General features: G+C 44.1%; 1 protein-coding gene across 1 annotated transcript in view; it reads left to right on the forward strand.

The window, feature by feature from the left end:
• The window catches only part of TEKT4 (tektin 4), a 104,281-nt gene extending 90,586 nt beyond the window's left edge, over positions 1 to 13,695 (forward strand). Inside the window, exons 5-6 of the mRNA XM_085629334.1 lie at positions 3,903 to 4,057; positions 13,239 to 13,695. Coding sequence (XP_085485460.1) covers positions 3,903 to 4,057; positions 13,239 to 13,455 — 372 coding nt within the window. The 3' untranslated portion in view covers positions 13,456 to 13,695. The remainder of the gene's footprint in view (positions 1 to 3,902; positions 4,058 to 13,238) is intronic.
• The last annotated feature ends 2,902 nt before the right edge of the window (positions 13,696 to 16,597 follow it).

Here is a 16,597-nt window from a genome sequence, read left to right on the forward strand (position 1 = left end):
CGCGTCTGACTGAGGTGCTGGCTTCCCGGGAATGCTCTTACCGGCTGTGTTCTCCGGTGTAAACACCGGTGGCTCCCCCACTTGCTCGCAGTGTCCTCTCTGAAGCCACCTCCTCACGATGATGCGCAGCCCTTCCGTTGCTGGTACCTGGACTCGTCTGACTCAGAGGTTGCTCTGGCAACCAGAGGGCGAGCCAGACTTGTTCGCGGCACGCGCTACAGGGCAGATGAAATTGCTCCTCACGCACTTCAGAAGGACAGGCTGCAAGGCGCAGTGCTCACCATGTGCTGTTTAAATCACACAGGGCAAGCCACAAACCCCTAGTAGATCGCGGGGGCCCAAGCAGGAAGCATGCTCTGGCCAGCACACAGGCAAAGTCCAGATGGCGGTTCCTTGGTAGCACAGCAATCCTCTGGGGCAGCATCCAGAACCAACAGAATCTAGTTATTAGTCCACCCAGTATCTAGTTTCATGGGGTCACAGCCCCTGTACTCATAGTTCCAAAGTCTTTGTTCTAGTGGGCACTTCAAACACTGTTCAGAAGTGCACAACACACCATTTATATTCCGAATCCTGTCCCCAGACACACTACAGGGGGGAAGAGACAGTATTGTAGAAGGCAGGCACAGCCCTATTCAGGTGCAAGTGCAACTCCTCCCACCACTCTAAATGCAGACCGGGTGTATTCAGGTGCAAGGGAAACTCCTCCCGCCACTCCGAATGCAGCCAAGGTCTATTCAGCCTAGCACTGAGTCACCCAGAAAAGGCAGGACAAACCTCAACCCCCTTGTGACTGTCTAGATTGAATGCACCTCCCCTCTCTCCTGTCTGTCTAAACCAGAAGGTGAATACACATTCAGGCAGGACACAAAGACTCATAAGCACACAGAAATACCCACTTCTAAAAGTGGCATTTCAAAAATAGTAATAACAAACCTGCTTTCACCAATAAGCAGGATTTATTACTACTATTCCAAACATACCAAACATGGCCCCACTACCCCTCTCATATCAGAAATTACCACTGAAGCACATATCAGGGAATTACCAATGCAAACCTATGAGAGGGCAGCCTCACAGTAGTGAGAAACCAAATAGGTTTCTTGTCACTTCCAGGACATGCCACACAGTTAAGGCATATGTCCTACCTGTTACCTACACCGTGCCCTGCTCATAGGGCTAGCTAGGGCCTAATTTAGGGGTCACTTAAATGTAGTAAAAGGGGAGTTTCAGACGTGGCAACCACTTTGCATGCCACTTCACTGCAGCAGTAAACTGTGCAGCTGGCCCTGCAGCGGCAGAGGCCCGAGACAAGTTTGAAAGGCTACTTTGGTGGGTGGCACAAGCAGCGCTGCAAGCCCACTAGTAGCATTTAATTTACAGGCCCTGGGAATATGGGATACCACTGTACAAGGGACTTACAGGTAAATTAAATATGCCAAACAGGTGTAGACCAATGTTATCAAATGTACAAGAGAGAGCACATGCTCTTTAGCCCTGGACAGCAGTGCTAAAGTACCCAGAGTCATAAAACCAACAAAAACAGGTAAAAAAAAATACAGGAGGAAGGCAAAAAGCTCTGGGATAACCCTGCAAAAGGGCTAAGTCCAACACCCTCTTACGGACCTGATTAAATCATTCAGCCTCACCTGTTATAGCAAAGCAGATGATACAGACAGATACGGAACTTGAGGCCCATCTAATGACACCTGGAGAAGTCAGAAAGCTAGTGATAACCTAGTGATAATCTAGTGATAACCATGGACTCCGAACTATCCTTGATACTACATGGGTACAACAAGGTCACAAAGAGCATCTTCTACACAATGACAACACTGTGACGCATCTTCACTTAACCTTGAATTCCAACAAAAGCTACAAGCTATCTCCACACTCATAATCTGCAAGATTAGCTATGCCAACAGCTTTTACATTGTCATCCTGTCTAATTAAAAACACATCTGCAAGAAACCTGCAAGAATTCTTCTCCGCCTTCAGCAAAGACAACGCATACCTCCAGTCCTGCAGTCACTCCATTGGCTACTGTTAGCTAGAAGAGCAATGTTCAAGGCACTCTGCATCATCCACAGGGCCACCAAGGAAAGGGATTACTCCAACTACTAGGTAAATTTAAGCAATACAAACAAAGTAGGACACTGAGCTCATGACAGCTTACTATAAGAAATACATAGGAGGCATGACTTTCTGGGTACCTCGCACAAAGCTCTGGAACTGCTTACAAGCCAAGGTTCAAAGCATTCTGGACCATTTACACTTCAGAAGAGAGGTGAAAACATTGTCATTTCCAAGATAACTACTTCTTACCATAACACTGGGATAACAAACGCTCCTCCAAGTACGATCTCCAGTCTAAAGTTCACAGATACGGAATAGCCCAACCTGTATACAACTTTCTATGTTTAGGTGGGTTAGGAAGGGCTGACCTACGTCTATCCTGGGTATTACATACTAATGTCAATTCATATATAACGCTCCTTGCTTACACTAATACGAATGCCATAACATTCAGCAGTCAAGAAGCCGATTGTAGTTAAAACAGGCTGCAAATAATTCCCTTATGCGGCTCGATCTTTTTCACATAAGGCAGACCCCCTAAAGTCCTGCCCATCTCCCAGTACTGTACAAATGCACAGCAACAAACCACTGATTACCAACCGAACAGGTATGGAATAAATAAAGAGATCTGCCACATACCATCGGCCAACAGAGGTCTCTAATTTTGTCCAGCACTGCATTCCCAAACAGCGACATACTATGACCGCTTCAGGACATCTCACAATGACAATCATATATGGGATTAAAGTAACAAAATCCATCCCAGCATATCTTCCCACCATCTCCTCCTCCAATCTTTCCGTGCTCGGCCCATAAACCTTAAGTTTAGGGTCTCAGAATGTGTAACCCAGTGCAGTAACTAGCTAAGTAGAGTGTGATCATAAGAAATATTATAAAGGGATCTACAGAGCTGTTCAAAGCTGCCCACTTAAAGAAAACCATAAACTGCATGCCTAGATCTCATCTATATCTATATGTCATCCATCAAGCTGCTAATCTCTGCCTCCTATAACATGTGATCATCATGCACAACATGGGAACATTTCCCACACAAGACCAAATAAAAACACCCTTCCAAACATACACCCTACAGACCTACCGGCACCTCATGAAGGAAAGTGATTCAGTGCCCCACATAATGGCAGTAAGCACTATATAAATGACAAAATACAATACAGTCTATGTGCTCTATAGTGACTGCACATCACAAACTGAGTGGTAGGAAAACATGGACTCACCTATGATGTCCATGATGTGCTGGCTCTAGACATGGTGCTGACGGGGCAAAAAGCAGTGGAACTTAAGGTATCAGGAAAGGCTTGGGAGGGCTCAAACCATTCATATACCTTCTGTTGGACATATTAAAAGAATCCCTGTTTGCAATTATTCACCCTTCCCATTTCGTTGGGAAAAACCTGGTACATTATGAATGGGGACAAATTACTCAAATCAGGTTAAATTTGTGGTGATCGTGTGTGCGGACTCATTCTGATCATTGAAACCCATAATGGGTAAGTAGCACAACACCCTTGAATGCTGCACTCTGCAGTATTGGTATTACCAGTTGCAGTATTACCTCCCCAGGTACTGGAGCACTCTTAATGAGGCCCAAGTCTTGCCTGATGAACAGGATGGGGATTTCTCAGGGTTATAGCTCATCTGTTATCACTAGAAATGTGTTTCAGAAAAAGAAACAGATTACATGGGCCTTTGACGTCCTTTATCCTGCCCATGTATGGATGTACCATGGATTGCAAATACATTTCTATGACCTGTGCTCACTGCTCGTTGCTAGCCATGGTATTTAACCTGTATTCTTTCTGCAGACCCTTGAAGAGATTGGCAAGCAGGAGATGAACATTGCCTCTCTGAAGCAGGCCATCAAGGACAAGGAGACCCCAATGAAAGTGGCCCAGACCAGGCTGTACCAGAGATCTTTCAGGCCAAATGTGGAGCTCTGCAAGGATGCAGCACAGATCAGGTAAATGCAGTGCAGATCTTCACTGAATATGTGATGCTTGTGTGATTGGACACTGCTCCAACCTCGATAATCACAGTTGGTAGAGACTTGATGCTATCATAGCTAACATGATGCTGCTAATCAGTGGTGTAGCTTAGGCCTTTGCCGCCTGGGGCGCTCCCTGAGTTTGCCACCCAGTGACGGCCGGTGCAGGTTCAGAGCAAATGGGGGAGTCGACAGATGACGACGAGGGAAAATAAAATGAAAAAAAAGAAAAACACTTACCTTGCGCTTGCCGAAATCTGTGCCGCCGCCCCCAGAAAAGTGCCACCCGGGGCGGAACGCCCCCCCTAGCTACACCACTGCTGCTAATTTATCTGCAGGAGTTCACTCAGTTTCAGCACAGAATGAACAAGATAAAGAGTTCCTTCGCAGTATGTTTGGTACTTTGGAAAAATTCTTCAGTCTCTTCCTTTATCGGGTTGTGGTTGTTCATACATGACGAAACGGCTCAGAGGCATACAAATTAATGCCAGGTTTATTATTAGCGAACCCCGTGGTGAGCATTAGCCAGAGTTGATTGACACCAAGCCATATACAGACGTTCTGTCACACCATTTCATTCCCACTGTCAGCTCCCCTGTAACGATACATTCAACACAACAGACAAGCAGCAGGATGGTAGCCAACTCAAAATATACTCTAATACTAATGCTTAAACCTATTGTCCAGGTGTTTATAAAATATTAATGTTTTGCAGAGTCATTTCAGGCACCTAATAATAATACCCAGTGGTCGAAGTGCAGGAAAAAAAGTGGGGGAACTATTGGCGGAGAATAAGAGGGTGGGAATGACCCAAGGATTTGATCAATGGGCGGAGTCAGAGGTGTGCTCAGAATGCACAAAACATTCCAATTTTTAGTATTTGTTTGGCATTTGACTGCCCAGTAACAGCTTACTATGTAATTAAATTCAACAAATGGATACACATGATTATTTTATGTTTAATATGAGTTACTGACATTAAAATACATTCACAAAGTGGGATATGTTTTCAAGCACAGATTGTCCCAAATACGCTTAAAAGTGGAAGCACAAGCCATTTGTCTCTGAGCAATGCAGTTTCCGTCATCAGCATATCTCCTACCTTTTTCCACAAGAGCAGTTCAAACATGAATGGCAAATTATTCTAGCTTGCAAATGTTTTCTATATATAATTATGGCTATGCCATATTTGCCACATAATACAACATCTGCTGCATAATCTGACAATTTTAACTAATAAATTGTTTGTAGCTCAAACAGATCAGAAGTTACTAAAAATTTTGACTTGTGTTGCTGCAAAGAGGATGGCCCTTTGCAAAGGTTGACTGATCACTGCTGCATATGTATGTTACATTGGTACTAATAAGGCAAAATCTTTACACAGACAGTTAGCATGTATAAAAATGTCAAAATAATAAAGTTCATAAGGTATCAGAAAATTTACTGCATTATGCTGCAGCCTTTTTTTGCTGCATAATTTAGTCAACAATGTAGCATAATTTTGTCCTCATTTGCTGCATAATTCCAGTGGCCTCAAATCAGGCAGTACATGTTTATAGTGCTTCTGCATGAATCAGAGAGACTGTGAAGTTTGCGAACTTAGTTTGGTATGCATGCAAATCCTGCATTGCCAAACCCTGTTGAGTTGCAGCTACTACTGCTGAAACAAAGCCAATGGAGGTACCAACGGGTGAGGTGGACTGGCCTCAAGGGCAGGGCCGGCTTTAGCACTGGTGGCGCCCTGTGCAACAATGTTTGTTGGTGCCCCCCAATGACCGCCACAGATTCTCTCATTACCACCATTTAACAATGCCCCTCGAGTCCCCATAACCACATTCTCTCTCAGATGCATTTAATTTGATTTACAGCGCCAAATAAACTGCAAGTGACAAAAGGATCTCTCTGACAAAAGCAGTAACCCACTGACCAATTTGCATTATGTGCTCTTTGCGATCTGCATGGTACATGTTCTTTACAGCAGGCACATTAACCCTCTGTGCTACCTTTCCATGAGTCAAAACATCCACTACACAAAACTCCAATCTCTCTCTAGGAAGATGATTAATCACCGGAAATATCATGATATTTTTATTGTTTCCAAAAAATTGCTGGAAGCCAGGAAGGAGGCGGCAAGCGCTTTTAAAACCATGATATACTTGCAAACACGACGTCCCCACCCAAAGTCAGCACACAGTGCGCCCTAGGGATGGCCCTTCTCAAGGGTCCTATGACCTCAGTGACAGAGCCACTGTTGCTCTAGGGTGTCCTGCTTCATAGGCCCACCCACAAGACTGGAGGTGAACTTCAGTATGGATTGTGGTGGTCAGGCATCAAGGTTAACCTACAATTGCCATCGCTAGGGTCCACCTGCTGGTGCTAAGACATCAGGGCTTCTAAGGTCTAGCACGGGAATGTGCTGCCTCAGGAGAGTGGTCTGGTGAACTGGTCATGAAGGCAGAACCTGGTTCCCCAGTTCCAAATTCAGCAGCTCTGACCATAGTGCCACATCCTCTACCTCATTGAACCCCATACTGCCCCACTGCCTTCAACTACAACCCAATTGTGCCATGCTATAAACACCTGGATGTGACTCAAATCAAATTACGCACTAGACAAGAGCAATATGCTATATGATCACAGAGAAACTCCATGGTGCGTGGAGAAGGGAACAAGAGGCGTGGGGTTCTAGGAGCTAGCAGCCTCCACTACTAACTGTTTACCACAGAAAGAGCTGCTCCTAGTGTGATGACCCTAATACACTTACAAAAACATTGTGAGTGAAGGCATCTCGCAAAAAGTGACGGACTGGTCTCACACACCACCTGGTGTCATGCTTCATCATCGGCCAGTCCTCGCCCTCTAAAACCTTTGTTTGATAGAGGGCGGGCATACACCTGACGACAGGGATGCACTTCCCAACTACTAAGTGGAGGCACGTGAAAATGTGAGTGAGATTAAAAATCATTATAGTTATCAAAATCTTTTTTAATGTGGCTAATAACTATATGATACTAAAATCAATGGACGGTGAGTGGGTGATTTATTGTCCCCTAGCCGTCCTGTGAGTGGTCAACATGTTTCTGCCGTGTCGGCCCAGGTGGGTCCAAGGCATTCATCAGGACCTAAGTGTAAAGAGGGGGGCTCCGTTCTTACCAACAGGTGGCAAGAAGATACCACTGTGCGGGTGTGGCAAAGGCCACTCTCCACTTCCTAAACGGCTGCCAAATGTGAAGCCTAGAAAAAGTACGATAGAAATTATACATTCTTGTAATAATAGACTTGGGTCAAGAGAACATGTAAAACACATTAAGAAACAACGCATGCATTGGTTCATTAAAGGTGAGTGACTATTCATGTGACATGTGACACTCTGTGTGTACACAGTAACAGAAAATTGTAAGAGTGAGATGACTCTCACTGTTCTTACCCTAATTGCAAAAACTACTTGCCCCATGGGGGAAGGGGGAGGGAAAACTCCTGGTGTCTGCTCTGAAAGGGAAAAATATGCAAACCACAAACTGCGTGAATTAAGGTTTTTTGAAAAATGGAGGGAAACCTCCAAACACAGATGGAAAACACCCCCACACTTGCACAAAACCGGATCAAAGGATCCTGGTGTATCTCTCAGCCCAATCACAGTCTTACTGTCTTAGGGAAAGTTTTCCTCATGCGTCCTAAGTGGCTGCTCCCGGTCCTCCTGAATGTTGAAGTGAGGGAGTGGTGCCGTCGAATTTATAGTGCAACTGTATGGTTAATTGGTGGTAACGATGTGAAATTAGCCGAAAAAGTGCCTCCCGGTGTGTGGCTTCCAGTGTCCTACATAGAAAGCTACATAGACGATGTGCTGATAGTGTGGAATGGAACGGAAGAGGATGCAACAAGATTTGTCCAATGGGTCAACACCAAAGACAGACACCTTAGATTCACACACACAATCAACAAGAATCACGCAGTATTCCTAGACTTGGATATCACACTGACCAACGAAGGGATAGCAACCAAAGTACAACACAAACCCACCGATAAGAATAGCTTACTTATATGAGAGCTACCACCCGAAGGCCTTAAGACAAAACCTACCGATAGGACAGTTCCTACGTGTTAGGAGGAATTGCTCCAACAAGGATACCTTTGAGGAACAGGCAGTACAACTAGAAGAGAAACTCCTTGAACATCATTATCCTAAAAAAATGGTGAGAAAGGCTAGAAAACGAGCAAGAAATAATCCAAGGGAAGCATTATTGGAGAACGTGACAAAAGAAAACACTGTGCGTCACCACATTCACCCCAGCCTCCAATACAGTACAATAAATCATTAGGAAGAAATGGTATATCCTGAACAGCGCTGGAAAACAGTGGGAACCACCATTGTTCGCGTTTAAACGCAATAAGAGCCTGCAAGATGAACTGGTACATGCCAAAATGCCAACCCCAGATGGTGAAGAACAACAGAGACTTTGGGACCAACCACGAGTAGTGGGCCACTTCGCCTGTGGCGGATGTACATCCTGCACTCTCACCAACAATACGAAAGAAGTGAACATAGGCACCGGAAAACCATGGCAACTACGAACATTCAGCAACTGTAACACTGAAAACGTTGTGTACCTAATAACATGTCCATGCGACCTTAAATATGAAGGCATGACAACCAGAAAAATAAAAGTCCGCATTAGCGAACACCGCATCACCATCAGGTGTAAGAAAACAAACACTAAATTGACACGTCATTTCGTTGAAAGAAATCACAATGACACAGACCTCAGATGCACCATTCTTGAGGTAATGAAAAAAAACAAATTTGACCTCGCAAAAGCCCTACATGTGAGGGAACAAAGATGGGTCTATCGCCTGCGGTCCCATGATAAGTGCCTTAATGATGACATTCCGTGGCTACAGTTGGGACGATGATATTAGACTACGATCTAAACACTATACAACAATCCCTCCCTGCCTCTTCAAGATCATGAATATTGAATAGTTACAGCAGGACTACAAAAATCGACCTATCACTAATACTCCCACTGAACCCCTTAGAGCCACCAGTGACCACCTCTCTCCTATAACACATGGCTCTACCACAAGGCCGTTCTATGGACATCCATTCCAAGAATTAGGGGCACACATTTCCATCACTGCCCCCCTGTGTTACATAACATCAAGTTACACTAGGGTCTCACCGTTCTAACATCAGTTAGGATGTGCACGTGCTGGCAATACCCATCGTATTTACGGTTACGGTAATTCGCCATTACCTATCCATGGCCTTTTTCAGTTCAATATCAGTGCTTTTTTCGGTCAAGGTTAGACCGCGCATTTACAGCGCACACTTAGTCAAAGATACTGACTACAGACACCGCACTCCCCCCGAGGCCACCGCTTCACTATGGCAACTATACACGCGTCACACGTCACGTTTGGACGCATGACAACGCTTCCTGAGTACCCATCACTGGTTTAACATCACTCCTAATGTGCACGTGCTGGCAATACCCATCATATCTACGGGTATGGTACTTCCCCATGACCTATCCATGACCTTTCTTAGTTTAAAATCAGTGCTTTTTTCGGCCCACTTTGGATCACGCATTTCAGCGCACATTGAGTCAAGAAATTCGACTTCAGACACCGCACTGCCCACTATGGCAACCACACACGCCGTCACGCGTCACGTTCGGACGCATGACAACGCCTCCTTATCACCCATCCCACCTTCAGGCGGCACCAGAACTCATGGGATACTTACACCCATGCGCGCACTCCCCCAGCCAGTCACGCAACACCTTTCCTTCACCTTAGCCTCGCCCCGGACGCCCCTTTTAAGGGCACGTCCCGCTCCGTCTGCACAACCATTGGACGCGTGCCGCCGCCATCTTAAGACCAGGCCTTCACCAGCTTAAATCGATCCCACGATCGCATAGGACACCGGAACCCACACACCGGGAGGCACTTTTTCGGCTAATTTCACATCGTTACCACCAATTAACAAAAACAGTTGCACTATAAAGTCGACTGCACCACTCCCTCACTTCAACATTCGGGAGGACCGGGAGCAGCCACTTAGGACGCATGAGGAAAACTTTCCCTAAGACAGTAAGAGTGTGACTGGGCTGAGAGATACACCAGGATCCTTTGATCCGGTTTTGTGCAAGTGTGGGGGTGTTTTCCATCTGTGTTTGGAGGTTTCCCTCCATTTTTCAAAAAACCTTCTTTCACGCAGTTTGTGGTTTGCATATTTTTCCCTTTCAGACCGGACAACAGGAGTTTTCCCTCCCCCTCCCCCCATGGGGCAAGTCGTTTTTGCAATTATGGTAAGAACAGTGAGAGTCATCTCACTCTTACAATTTTCTGTTACTGTGTACACACATAGAGTGTCACATGTCACATGAATAGTCCATTGATTTTAGTATCATATAGTTGCTAGCCACATTAAAATAGATTTTTGATAACTATAATGATTTTTAATCTCACTCACATTTTCACGGGGCCCCACTTAGTAGTTTAGAAGTGCATCCCTGTCGTCAGGTGTATGCCCGCCCTCTATCAAACGAAGGTTTTAGAGGGCGAGGACTGGCCGATGATGAAGCATGACACCAGGTGGTGTGTGAGACCAGTCCGTCACTTTTTGTGAGATGTCTTCACTCACAATGTTTTTGTAACTGTATTAGGGTCATCACACTAGGAGCAGCTCTTTTTGTGGTAAACAAGAACAATATGCTGCCTGAAAAAAAAGCAACAATCCTGGAAAAAGCAAACACTCATAGGTAATGAAAGATTAAGAAAAGCATGTGAAATGTAAGCAGGAACAACATGCTTACCTTAACGCTTTTACACTCACTATTCAGAAATCAGTGAGTGCTTTTGCCTGAAAAGTTAAGGACATGACTACCGGGCCCGGAAGGAACCCGTTTCAGTGTCCATTGCTTATATCCTTACAACATGCAAGCAGTCTGGTGAAAAGACTGCATCCATGAACACAGAGCCATGGTACACATTTTGTTTTCCAATCCACCCATCAATCAGGCATTGCAGTACCTCCAGGATTGGTGCACTTCCCCACCTGTGAAAAACAATGTTTTTCAAAGAAAGACAAGAAAACAAAAGTAGCTCTTCGCTGGCACACTCTGTAAAGTGGTGCTAATGTGTTTAGGTGTGAATAAAATCAATCTGGCCACTTTGCTACCACTCTTGCTTTATTTAGTTATTTATGTCTTTTTCATATTTTAAACCTTTTAGTCCTTAGGCTGCACTTTGGAATAGAAAAATGTCAGGAAAAAGAAATTTCCAGCAAAAGTGTTTTTCTTTTTTGGATCGATTTCACAGGGGAACAAATTAACTTAAGAAGGAAAGAGAGGGTGAGCACCCTTTCTTGAAGTCACGGTTTTCAGTAAGTGAGGAAGAGCTGCTAGACAGAAAGAGGAAGAAAGAGAGAGGGGGCAGCTGAAGCGGCAGAGCAGGAGAAGTGAACAGTGACTGTCCTGGTCTTCTATGGGCAAGAAGGAAAGGACAGAGCCCTTTTCCTTCTCTGCCCACCTGCCTGTCCCCAAACGGCCATGAATGCCGAGCCTTACCTGTAGGCCTTGGCTATTTCTGCCATCCTGGGACGCATATTTAAAATCAAAAAGTAGGGGAACGGAATCTATTGAATTGAAGAAGTAGGGGCATGCCGTGCCCTGCCGATCCTGCCCTCTTCGACCACTGTTAATACATACCACTACGAACTGGAATTTGGAAGGGACACCCTAAACATGCCCCTTCCAAATACCGAATCAGTATTTGGTCGCAAACCCAAATTGTTTTTCGGTAATGTTTTCCCAAATCACAATTTGGTGTTTGTACTTTTAAAAATTCATTTTTTAGGTCAGAAATGGCCCGATTCTGTGAATTGGGCCGTTAGGGACTTGAAAAATGCTTTCTACATCTGGCACAGAGTTACGAATTTCCAAATCCATTCGCTGCCACCAATAACAATGTTATTAACCCATCTCCTTTTGTGAGACCAATTGACACTCATGAACAAACGCAGTGGCCTTAGTTCTCATATCTGTCAGTGTTATCACTTTCTCTCTCCTTAGAAAGCCCAAGGGATGTTCTTCCTTTGCATTCACAATGTCCCTCATGGTCTGGTGCATGAGTTTGTCTCCCATTCTCTGCATTAATGGAGAGGTGAGTAGGAAGTGTGTAGAAGAACACTGCAGCAATCAAAAACTCCACATTGTAAGCCAACCAGCAAGAAACTGAAAGTAACAGAGAGTTCCCAAGCAGGTTCTGCCTCAACATTAAATTCCTAAACATCTCCTACATCATGCTACTGTAGAGTAGTCAACATAGCAAATAACTTGTACTGTCAGGCTGGGGTAAATCTATGCACTTCTACAACAGTGATTCGAAAAGCCACGAACTGCTCGTCCTCGAGGACTGGGACCACCACATGGATAAATCTTTGAAAAAAGTAGCGGCTGAAAGTGAGCAGGGGAAGGAAACAAGCCATTCTCCATGCTCAAGGAGAGGGGCAAATGCACATAGAAGAAGTACAACCCACACAAGATAACGAATAAGAAATAAATCAGAGTGACAACAAAGCCAACCATTGATAATCAATAAGCGGGCTCTAAGTCCACTGTGTGCTGACAATATATCTTGCAACAGACTAGTACACAAGCGCTGTCTAGTACACAAGACTCTAATACCCAAGACAGGAATAGCCAAGTGAGTCGAACAGACAAAATAGCCAGCTATGGGGAAGGAGTGAGGATACTTACACCCGCTATTAGGAGAGGGCTTTAGGAAAGTTGGTTATAAACAAATGAGTGTTGCCTTTTACTGAACTCACTTAATGAATGAGACCTGGAACATTGAAGACAGACAGATGCTAATGCCAAAAACCTCAGCCCTTGTCCCTCTGGTCCTATGTAACCCCACCTAAAATGGTCATACAGGAAGCCCTATAGCTCTCTGTATTGGGCACTAGCTCACAAGAGGCCACTGGAGGGACATTCCTCGTAGGAGAACTGAAAACTGAGTTGTATGTGAGGACTTGGGGTGATGAGGGAGCCTATCCCATCACACTTCACATCCACAAATGAATTTATTGTTCTGCTATCATGGAGTTTTTTAGAATCTTTTGCAAATGTGTTTTGTTTGCTTCAAACTTCAGATTGGTCAACGAGGTGGAGGAGCTGGCGGGGTCCATCCGCTGCCTGCAGCAGAAGCTGGAGGAGGCGGAGCAGTCGCTGATGAACATGGAGGACACCAGGCTGTCCTTTGTGAAGGAGATAGCCATCAAGGAGAACAGTCTGTTCATCGACCGGGAGAAGTGCATGACCCATCGTACCAGGTACCCCACCCTAGTGAAGATGACGGGCTACCAGTAACTTCACTTCCGGAAGAAGAAAGGAAGGGGGAAACTCTACAAAGGTTTTGTGCAATAACTGTATGAAATTACAAACAATTATTAGAATATTGTCACTATAAGGCACTGTTTCTCTCTATTTTAATAATGGTATCTTGCTCAAAAGAAAGTGTGTCACAAAATCCTACGGGTCTTATAAATATATTTTAAAGTCATGCAGCACAGATACCGGAATAAAATAATAAATGTAACGCTAAAATGAGTTGCACAAGTGTTTTGTCTCCTTGTCGTTCATTTAAGTCCCCACAGCAGAAGGGCTGCCTATCCTTCGACCTTAATTCACATTGTTAAACATCTGAATATCTCCACACTAATGTTGGACCCCAGAACAGTTTTCGACAGAGAAAAATAAATGCCTCCAACCACAAACACACGATGCCACTGTCAAGATAACAGCAGATGCACGTCTGTGTCTTCACAAATGGCTACCCCTTCAACCTGGACTGATGGTTCTTCCCAGACGAAAAGGGTTCATTATGTATTCTGCAAACCCCGTGTCCTGGTCAGTATCGAGAATAAAAGCCCTGTGCAGTGGTTCATGTCATCACTAAGTCTGGTTAGGGTTGTTTTTGGGCCAGAAATCAGAAACTGTCGTTGACTATCGACAGGAGAATGCTTGCACTGAGTACTATGCTCAAGGTCTGAACCAGGTATATCATATATTTACCCCAGTTTATTTGGAATCCAGAGTGTATCCAGTGTTCATTCATAACGTATTATAGCATGGTGATTGTGAACGATTGGTTCATTAAATATATATATATATATATATATATATATATATTCACTGAAAAAACCATAGGTTTCACACACGTTATAGTTAGGAAATAGCATTTAAAAAACCTTGCAAATTCACTTAAAAAAACCATAGGTTTCACACATGTTATAGTTAGCTGGACATTTCCCTCGTAAAAAACCAATGAAATTCCCCCGTTATAGTTAGTGCAGGCAACTATAACTCACGCAACCGCAATCCTCTGCTGATGACGTCAGATATTACATCACTGATTACATATGTGTCTTTCTGAAAAATAAATATTTGTAATATATGTATAGCTAAAGATTAATGGAAGAAGACATGGGTAAATAGGTGTCTAAATACAGTGATGTAATATCTGACGTCATCAGCAGAGGATTGCGGTCGCGTGAGTTATAGTTGCCTGCACTAACTATAACGGGGGAATTTCATTGGTTTTTTACGAGGGAAATGTCCAGCTAACTATAACATGTGTGAAACCTATGGTTTTTTTAAGTGAATTTGCAAGGTTTCTCAAATGCTAATTCCTAACTATAACGTATGTAAAACCTATGGTTTTTTTAAGTGAATTTGTACGGTTTTTTAAATGCTAAGTTATGTATTTATTAATATTTTTTTTTTTCAGGTTTTTCACCGTGCGCGCACCGTGCACGCGCTGTGGGCACTCGGTGCGCTTCACGAACCGAGCGCCCACGATGCGTTGTGCGTGCCTTGCGCGCACCCCGCGCTTTTTTGTCAGTGACCCCCTGACAAAGGCTAGGGGGTCAGGAACTGTCCACCCTGCCCCCTTTTCACGTTCTCCACCTTTGTTTTTCACTGCCTCAGACTGCGAGAGACAAAATGGTGGCCGACACTTCCTGATTTCGACCGATTCGAATGTTTACTGACATCTAACAACCAATTAGAATTGCGCTTGCGCACGTCACCGTGCGCGCACCGTGCGCGCACGGTGCGCGCTTATAGATATATATGTACTTTTAACTGAAATTTTCTCTGGAACTACTGAACAGATTGACTCCGGATATTCAAAAGGCACATCCCTGACCTGAAGACTACCTCTCTGCCAAATTTCAAGTAATTCTGTTTAGCCGTTCGGGCTGTACCTTGGACTAAAGGTCCCTATGGAAAAATGCATGGAGAAAACGCGTTTTGGGACCCCCCTTTTTTCTCGGTCCCCGCTTGACTAATCAGCCCGAAACTTTCAGGGTAGGAGCGGAGCGGAGCGCCCCACCTATTTTGAAAAATTCGCGAGGATTCGTCAACCGGCGCCAAAGTTATTCAAAATAGAATTTTCAGATTTCCTATGGAAACACGGTCCTAACTATAACTATCTACTGGCGACCGCCAGTAGATAATATATATATATATATATATATATATATATATATATATATATATATATATCTCCAAGAGCTGTTGTGCTCGAAACACGTCTGTTTGTGCCCGGGTAATAAATCAGATTGAAGTAAACTTGGAATCGGTGTGGCTCGTGCTTACAATATTTTGGTAAGCGAGGTGGTGGATATATATATATATCAATAAAATTATTCGAAACCAAGTAATCGCACTCTCAGGATTGTTGCAATACCATAGATTTATTGCAAGTTACAAGTTTTGACTGTCAAGGCAGTCTTGATCCCACACTGGCATGTAGAAACAGCACCTGTTTTGCATACAAAATCATGGAAATCAACATAGGACAATGGAATCCATGTTGGCAAAAATCTCGTCAAAGGGCATCCATTTTGTAATAGTAGATTAGTGCTGTATGTACATTAAAACTTACAAATCAATCCATACTCTCCTCTACACATTTATGTTAGTTTGCTCATGATTACTTCTCATGATTGTAACAATGGATGCTGCCAAAAGGGGCTAACGAAACCTAAGGGAGTTAGTGCCCTTCATTTGCCATAAGCCGGATTGTGTCAAGTAGTGTCTCCCAACTATTGTTGGTAATTACACTATGTATTTATTCTTGCCCGCTCGTGTAGCGTAGTGGAGCGGCAGTCAGCGTAGTGTAACCATGCCACCGAAATTGCGGAAGGACATGGAACAACAACCCAAGCTGGTGGTCGCATAACTAGTGTACGGACTGATTGTTAATAAAGTTTTGTGCAAAGTAAAAATAGTAGCGCCCTAGTGGCTTCTGGGCGTAATGTGCTGTTGGATACGCTACAACAGAATATAAAGCATAATGTTACTAAATTAAAGTAAGTAAATACTGCGGTTCATGCGCCTAAGTGGCTATCCTACTGGCAATGTATCCGCGGCTGGGATAAGGGTCTGTGTATTGTTACATCTTCATTTGCCAAGTGGCTATGTAGAAAATACGACACAAGATTGA

Source organism: Triturus cristatus, chromosome 10 (assembly GCF_964204655.1).
Source record: "Triturus cristatus chromosome 10, aTriCri1.1, whole genome shotgun sequence".
In the NCBI taxonomy this organism is placed as follows: domain Eukaryota; kingdom Metazoa; phylum Chordata; class Amphibia; order Caudata; family Salamandridae; genus Triturus; species Triturus cristatus.